At 32.8% G+C, this 9,355-nt stretch overlaps 1 protein-coding gene across 1 annotated transcript in view; it reads left to right on the forward strand.

Moving 5' to 3' along the window:
• The window catches only part of LOC114339582 (metabotropic glutamate receptor-like), a 52,885-nt gene extending 43,735 nt beyond the window's left edge, over positions 1-9,150 (forward strand). The window contains exons 3-4 of the mRNA XM_050641414.1: positions 6,201-6,720; positions 9,083-9,150. Of these exons, the coding sequence (XP_050497371.1) occupies positions 6,201-6,720; positions 9,083-9,150 (588 nt within the window). The remainder of the gene's footprint in view (positions 1-6,200; positions 6,721-9,082) is intronic.
• The last annotated feature ends 205 nt before the right edge of the window (positions 9,151-9,355 follow it).

A 9,355-nucleotide genomic window follows, 5' to 3' on the forward strand; every position in this document is an offset into this window, starting at 1 on the left:
GCAGCCGCAACCTACGCGGAATCGCGGCGAATCGATAGGCACGGCGGCTTATGAGCGTGTTCACACTAGTTGGGGCGGTATCCGCAACGGTCGCGGTAGATCAGCGTTGTTTTCATGAAACGCTGCATGCACGGTTTTTCCGCTGCCGTTGTAGTTTCGCGTGAATTAAAATGTCTGTTACAGAAAAACTCATTGAATTTTGAAACAATATCCTATTATAGGTAATATATGATTTAAGTAAAGATTAGAAAAATATAAGAAAAAAGGATGAAATCTAGGACAGTATAGGGTTAGAATTAGGAGAAAATGATTGAATTAAAATGAATATTTTCAATTAGTAAAAATGCATGAATTTTCATGAACTAGTCATTCATTCTCAGAAATAATATTTGATTAATGATTATGAAATAAAGATACTAACACCAATAAAGGTAACATCAGTTAAAAAACCAACTGTCAAGCGTAGGCTTTTCCTGGTCATTCTCAAGTACTTTTCTGATGCTGACCTCTCAAGGTTCTTTAGTGTTCCCTTACAAGTCTACATCCAGGCCCTTGTTCCCATCTTTTCACGGTTTGCGTGGGGAGTGACATTTTGGCAATTTCCTAGATTGTTGTAATTGACCAGCCAAAAAGATCAGCAGGCCTAAAACTCTTACGCCTACTGCCTTCCTAGGTAGCTGGTCAGCAATGCGGTTGCCGTTATTTCCATTGTGCTCCGGGTAACTATGTAGTTATCGGGAAGTTTATCTGACAGTTTTATTAAATATCTGTCAGATAAACTTCTCGTTAATTTGTTATCCGGAGATGTAAAGACCGCCCTAAAATTATAATTTGTTCATATTTGTATGGCGAAGAGTCGCGTCAGGTTCCGCGCCAATGTGGGAAAGCCTCGTCCGCTACCGTTTCGCCTGCGAATGTTCCGCAACGAAAAATTCGCGTCGCAAAAGTTTCGCGTCGGTTTGGGGGATCCTTTATGGTATTAAAATGCTGCACCCACATTGGATCTGTATTTCTCCGATCCGATATCGGCCGACGTCCAACTGCAACTGAGTAGCTTCTCCTATCAATCGCCCGATATCGGATCGGGCTTCCCACTGCAGGGGTCGTATTTTCGAATTCAATCGAATTTTTTCGCATACGAGGTAACTCGAATGAAAAATTTCGTCTACGAATCTGATGTGTATTTTTGAACGTCCTTCGAAATGTAATACGTATACGAGAAGAATTTGCACCGGCAACACTGCAAATTCGAACAACATTGGACTTAACCTTCATCTGAAGAGTCATAGTGTTGTCATACTTTTTTGTTAATTTCATGTATAATTTCAATCAATGGCATAATCACAGTCTTAAAAACAAATAGATAAGATATTAGCTGTAATCGATTCTTAAGCTTGCATAATAATCGATTCTTAAGCTTTGCGGTTACGTGGAAGAGCGCTTCTTAGCTGGTGTTTCTAGGAACATCATCTAAGAGCGAACGTCGCCTTTTGCTTTATTATAATTATTACTGTTTGTCTAGTTTGTATTTTTTTTGAAAAAAAGCAATAAAGTCATTATTATTATTATTATTATAATATTAGTAATATCGGTTTTCAAAGTCCACTATTTTTTGTTTATTATTATATTTGTATCCAGTGTTTACACTGAAATTTTATTACTTTTTGGTGTTTCAAAACGATTTTTTAAATGCACGTTTGTGTAATGTGATAGTATGAAAAAATTGAGGATATGGCAAGATGTCATATGTCAAGCTTAGAGCTTAGTTAGACCCAATCTTAGACAAGGAAAGCCAATGCTAAAATACGTACATAAAGTTAGGTTAGGTTATATTCAATGCATTATCGTACAGTATGTCCTTTCTTTCTATTAAATAATTATTTTAAACCAGCCATTGAAAAGAAAGTTCAAGGTAAAAATATTGTACACAACAACGATTAAGACTATCAATGACAACTGAAATGACTTTGAAATGACAATTCGTATACGAGCATCCAAATTCGAATGGTTCATACCCATTCGAGTCATCGTATACGAAAACATTCGTACACGAAGTATTCGAAATACAAGAAACTGAATTTCGAGTGAAATTCTTCTAATTTCGTATATGAAATATGCTCGAATGAATTCGACAATAGGACCCCAGTATAGGCACTGCACTTTAACCTTCGGATGACCAAGGGGGGTAAATTTTGACCACAATGTATGTTTTTATTTAATAAATTCAGAAATATTTTCAATTTTAATTTCAATTTTCTGAATTTGGGGTCAAAGACGAACTCCCTTGGCCTTCCATTTTCCAATTTTATAATATATATAAATACCGTCTATTCTGTGAAATTGTTTATAAGAAACATTCCAATATTGAAAAAAAATATTTGTTAAACCTGTGGCGACGTTTTAAAATTTCTTTAGTTCTATGTTCAGAATGATGATTCCTGTTTTTGTTCAGTTGTAATTCAAATGTTTTACTAATGTTTATTTATCATTTATTGATACAATACTAACATTAAAATTACGAATACATTATTCTATTTCTTAAAACAACTAATTTTTTCTGTCAATTGTCATTTTTGACTAGGGGTCATTTTTTACCCCCGTTGGTTATCCGAGTAAAAAAAAAAAGGTTGGTTATCGAAAGGTTAATAGCTTGAGTTTGTTTTCAATCCGACGTCGGATCGGATTGGATCTGGTCGGATCGGAGAACTACGGATCCAATGTAAGGCTGAACCTATATTGGATCCGTGTTTCTCCGATCCGATCCGACGTCGGATTGAAAAAAAACTCATGGTTTGATCGTAATTAACCTAGGCCAATTTTTTTTTTCCAAAAATTTAGTCAATATTAACAAAGTTATTCAAATTATTTATAAACAATAAATGACTGTACTTTAATAGAATGTTTGTAACAAAAATACTACTTTGCAGTAGTATTTGTTGAACGAAAATGATAAGATGAAATGAATGAAGGAAGGGTGATGAACTGATAATGGAAGTATGGAGAGACAGGGGCAAACTAAATAGAATTGGCTAGCAAGAGATGCAAGAGAACAACTTGACACTCAAGGATGGGTATGGCTCGTTTGCATGCCTGTCGAAGAACAGTAGCTCAACTTAAAGAGGGATGATGACTAGAAAAGGGAAATCTTAAGATAAAAATATATGTTCAGAAAATAGATTAAATAAATATAATAATATAATAAAAATAGAAGAATATAGAAGATAAATACAATAGACTGAATTATGGGCGCCAGAAGTTGGGATGGACCAAACTCCCAGGTATCTTACCTTACACTGCTGTTAAATATTAAATATATTAAATTATTAAATTCAAAAATGGGAAAAAATTGATATACAAAACAAATAAATATTTATTAAATATAACTACCTAGATTATTCACAACCTCTGAGTTATGACAAGTGAAACTATGTAACTCTAAAATGACAATTTGACTCAATTACATATCTGAATATAAATATATAAGAAAATAAGTATAAAACTATAGTTACATTAGTGCTGGAGTAGCTCTTATATGGAGCGTAACCCCAACTTACATATACTAGGTTAAATAACAATCTTCACCAAATAATTGTACGATTGCAATACGTACAGCAACGTTAAATCCTATAGAAATATGAATAATAAAAATAGCTCAATAATATAAATAATAAATATATATAACTCTCAATGAGTTGACAGGCAACAAGCTCCTAAGTGAACCAACGAAATCCTGGATGCAAGAGATCCTTTTGCTGACTCGTGGTTCTGAATAATGAACAAGTGAAACTAAAAGCTATCCTGAGGGGATAGGGATTACGGAGTGAATTTAATTTAATTACAAATAAATTTAAGTTAAGCAAACAAAATTTTGAATTTAAATTACATAAAAAAACAAGCGAATAATATTAAAATATATATAGTTATATGAAAAATATGGGAAACAAGTCTAATAATGGTAATAAAAAAAAATAAATGCAAGGAACTACCGTATGGGAAAAGGTTATTTGGGCCCAAATTATCCTCTTTTACAAAGAGACATACAGGTGTGGGGGCGCTATTGAATTATGTGTATGTTAATTAATTAAATGTTCTGGATATTATAAAAAAATAAGTGTATAAATATTCTGGTATATGTAGGTAACTATTGCACTGTTAAATATATAAAAAGTTCCCGAAACAAACCCGATTGACCTGATATTCTCCCCACAAGTGTTCCTTGCTACTTCTCAGTAACGTCTTCGATCCCTAGTTAAGCACAGAATGGTGCTACACAGCTAACAGTAACACAGCAATCCTCCAAGATGCAGGATAATGAAGTAAAAAAATTACATGGGTTGTTAGTACTTGTCCCCTAGGTGACTTGGTCGTAAAGCCGTCCCTCTCAGGTGGTAGGAGTAGTTAAAGATTTTCCCCAAGTGGCTAAAAAAAATAGAATCCCGGTTTTACTTCATTGTAATCATATGGGGAAAAGTTAGAGAAGAAAAACAAAAATCAGGAAGTTTTTATTTAAAATAAAGAAAAATCAGAAAAAGCTATCTCATTAGAAAGAAAAAACAATCTTCCACTAGACTGTTTGGTGACCTTGTCATACGATTGGCATGTAAAATGGCCTTGACTCGATAATATGTAGACAAGTAAGTCTAAAATTTAAATGCTGAATATATTTATTTTGGAAATAGCTTTTCATAAAAGATAGTATAGTTATTAAATTATATGGAATAATGCCAAAGTAGTGTAAAAATTTATGAAAATATCAAATATCGGAACAGAATCGCTGGATATGATGTACGGAATTTACTATGTTTCAGAACTTCATGATTATAATATACAAAATTGGAATTGGGTAATATGTGATGTAACATAACCCCACAAATTACGAGAGATTATAATTTTATAAGATATTTATGACAAAATACTTTCCCTCTGAGTGAATATTACAGACAATGAAATAGTTAAGAGATATTAGCCTTAATTAATAGGCTCACTGCAAGATTTAATCGTAAATTTTTTTGAAGACTTTAAATTAGACAAAAAATATGGCATTATAATACCGTGTAAAAAAAGTTATTTACCGGACAACCACCAGTCCCTGCTGGAAATCTTCAATCTAGTTTCTTCAGCCCACTAAACACATATAATACTCGAATACTTTAACTTTTCAAAATAATAATATGACTTGAAACATAAGATAGAAATATTCGCCGGTTTACTTGAATAGGTTATCTGCCACTCGAGGTAGACTTATCGTCTTGAATGCTCTGACCAAAGTGGCATATTTTCCGTGCTACGCCGACGATGTCACAATACAGTTAATTTGTTTACCGCCAGGAGTACACCAGGTACACAAACGTACAGGTCTGCTAATCTATAGGTTTGTTATGACGTCAGAGAAAGACGAAATATTCATTAGTTTTTGGTTTAAGTATAATTTAATAACAGAACATTATTAAAATTTAAATAAAATAACAATAAAGATCATTAGAAGTTAACGGAATGTTATATGTTTTCGGAATTGAAAAATGACTTTTCATTTATTTTTTAAATACATTGAAAATATAAGTACTCTTCTTTCATTTGGTTTCCATAGAATTGCTGTATCGTTATTATTTTCTGAGCAATAACATTGCAAAAAAGAGCTCTGTGGGATAAAAAATTGAATAAAATTTAAATTAATTGACAAATCGTTTTTAAATTTTTTGTGTATTCTATGGACTATTTGACTCTACTTTTCATGCAACATCAAAGTCTTAAGTTCATTTTCGAAAAATTTATAGCAAATTTTTGATTTTCGAAATTTTAGATTTATTTTTCAATTTCCAAAGCAATAAATGATCCGACCACAATTCAAAAACTTCCATTTTAAACTTTTGTTCATCTACTAACAGATGAATGCTCTAAATAAGAGATTTGATTACCCTATTTTTACCTGTAGCGATTTAAACGAACAAACTGCCATTTTTGACCTTAATTGTTAATAACTAAAATTCTCGTCCAAACTATGACGGCCATTTTTGTATTCATAATGTGTTAGGTACATATAATAGTACCCAAAAAACCCATTTGCAACCTGGCTGGTCAAGTGTCCCGACAAAAACCTAATTTCTCTGGACTATTAATATTAGAAAGTTAAAAAAAAATAATTATAAAACATTTAGCATTATATAACTAAAAAAATTCTCAAAGCTAATATTTTGTTTCAGGGAGATACCTGCTGTTGGATATGTGACAAATGCGAGGAGTATGAGTTCGTCTACGACGAATTCACATGCAAAGATTGCGGGCCCGGCTACTGGCCGTACGAAGATAAATTATCCTGTTATGCGCTCGAGCTGCAATATATGCGTTGGAACACTCCGTACGCCTTTGTTCCTGCTGCTTTCTCTTGTCTGGGAATCTTGGTAACTTTCGCGGTTATCGTTTTGTTCATTAAACACAACGATACGCCGTTAGTCCGGGCTTCCGGGAGGGAATTAAGTTACATGTTGCTGTTTGGAATTCTGCTCTGTTATTTAAACACGTTCGCCCTGCTGGCCAAACCCACTACAGAAATTTGTATAACGCAGAGATTCGGCATCGGAGTCGGATTCTCTATCATTTATGGTGCTCTACTGACCAAAACTAACCGAATTTCTCGCATATTCGATTCAGCTTCCAAATCAGCCCAGCGACCAAGTTACATCAGTCCAAAATCCCAGGTGATGATTACTTGCTCACTCATCGCCATTCAAATTATACTAACACTCGTTTGGATGATTGTCGAACCACCAGGAACTCGATTTCACTATCCTACTAGAAACCAGGTGCGTAAATATTTAATAAACTATAACGCGATATAAACTGCTCCTCAAAAGTTAGGAATATAGAAAATTATGCTCATTTTTATAGTTGATTTTTTCGTTAACAGACTAACGGATTTTGCGAATTTTTTTGAAGTTTTTTTTAGGCACCGCGCACCGTTGGGAATAAAAAATGTAACTGTGCGCGAATTCATAAAAAATTGTTCGTGCTACGCGCAGGTACGTTATACGTTTGCTCTCATTGGACATTTCAATGACATGTCAAAAATTATTTAATATGGCGGCTATGGTTAAAGAATGTGTTTTAAAAGTTGACAGAATAGAGACAAAAGTGAGTTTATAGTTTGTTGTAGTGACTTTTCAAATAGTTTTTATATATATTTTTGGACTTATTAATATAGAAAAAAGAGAATGTGTACTTTGTACGCACGTAAGAAGTTATACTTTTATTAAAATTAGAATTAAACATTTGTGTAGAAAATCTGACGTTTTTTAGATTTTCTACGATTCCTCAAGAGAAAAGCAACTGCTTAAATGTTCATAAAAAATGACGTATTAACGTTATTTTTAATATTTGGTATTATTTTAAGTATTAAAATTATTTTAATATGTAAATCAAAATACAATTAAAATGTTTAAAATATATGTGTTTCATTGAAATCATAATAATAGAAGTATAACTTCTTACGTCCAAGTACACACACTCTTTTTTATTATTTTAGATTTTTCTTTAGCATTTACATAGTTGTGCAAAGGTTTACTCAAACTTATTTTTTGTACTTATACCGGGTAGAACAGAAATGTTTTTCTTATGTTAAGTTTGAGACACCTTGTAGGGAGAACGAGGTACAAATGTGACTATACATCAGAATCGTGTTGTAGTCTTATGTTTTGTGAAGATTTTGTGTTTTGAATGTCCCTGATACCTTCAGAAACAAAGCAAATATACGGTTTTATAGTTTAACATGTATTTTAACCGAAACAAAAGTTTGAGACATCTTGTAGGGAGGAAAAGGCACATAAATCGATATTATGTTGTAATCTTATATTTTGAGAATATGTAATTTTTTTAATTTCTCTGATATCTTTAATAACAAAGAAAATAATGTCCGTCCCACCTTGACTTTACAGTATAAGGAACATACGTAATGCAGTCCTATGAGAGTTTTTAGCGCGAGTTTTTGTAATCTATCATTAGAGAGATTAAATTAAAACTGTTTTAGAAAGGCAATCTACAATTTTGGGATTTATGTGCGTTTAAGTTTATTTGATATACTATAGTTATTCCGCATATGAATCCTAAAATTGCAGATTGCGTTTCTAAAACAGTTTTAATTTAATCTCTCTAATGTTCGATTACAAATCCTTTTTGATAATATCGGCATCTCCGCGCTAAAAACTCTCATAAAGACTGCATTGACCATGTTCCTTATACTGTAAAGTCAAGGTGGGATGGACTATAGACAGTCTTACTCTAATATGTGTTTTGACTGACGACATGCGATACGTGTGGAGACCATGTCTTATACCACTACGTTGAAATTATTTCCTACAGATAGTGCGAAAGGAACAGACTGTTTAAAGAAAATAATCTTTGTAATGTACCACTCGCTATTCAAGGAGCCTCCACGTAGACACCAAATCCGCACTTATTCTCAAGAAAATTCCACCCCAAAACAACACAAAGCCTCCATTAAACAATCCCTTCTCTCTTATGTTGCGCTGTACATACCGCTTACCTGGTCGACAAATCACTTATAGGTGTCGATAAGAACTTTAGTTGCTCACGGTTCATTCCTCGTTTTTGCGAAATCTTAAAAATATTAAAAATGGTAAATTCGTGATAAATAATGACAATATGTTATTTTTTATGAACTGTCGCGGTTTCGCAGTTGCTTTTTCCTTGACGAATCGTATAAATTCAAAAAATTTATTCATGGGCTAAAACCAGCTATATTCTTTTCTTTGTTTCTAAAGATATCAGGGGTCATTCAGAAAACAAAATGTTCACCAAAAATAAGACTACAATACGATTCCGATGTATACTAACATTTTTTGTACCTCATCCTCCCTACAGAGTGCCACAAGCTTAATATAAGAAAAACATTACATTTCTTCCACCCTGTATAAGTACACAAAAGAAGTTTGAGTAAACCTTTGCCCAACTGTGTAAATATTAAACAAAAATCTAAAATAAAAAAAAATTAGCGGAATCCGTTAATCCGTTCAGGAAAAAGTCAACTATGAAAATGAGCATAATTTTCTATATTCCTAACTTTTGACGAGCAGTTTATTAACAATATTTCGTTGTTTAAAACTGTTAAAAATTATCCGAAAATTAATTCGTGAATAAATGCACACACAGTGATGACCTCAAAATAAAACTTTTGAGCTCAAATTGCTTTGGCCAAATGTTGTTAATATTTTTCGTTTTACAGGTGATTTATTAATATTTTTGTCTATTCTCTTTAGAGATATGGATATTGAAAACTACTAAACCCATTTATAGTCTAAGGGCTAGTGAACCCTCCGACTAACGGTCGTCCTGTAAGGCTAGA

The sequence above is a fragment of the Diabrotica virgifera genome, chromosome 10 (assembly GCF_917563875.1).
Source record: "Diabrotica virgifera virgifera chromosome 10, PGI_DIABVI_V3a".
Taxonomy (NCBI): domain Eukaryota; kingdom Metazoa; phylum Arthropoda; class Insecta; order Coleoptera; family Chrysomelidae; genus Diabrotica; species Diabrotica virgifera.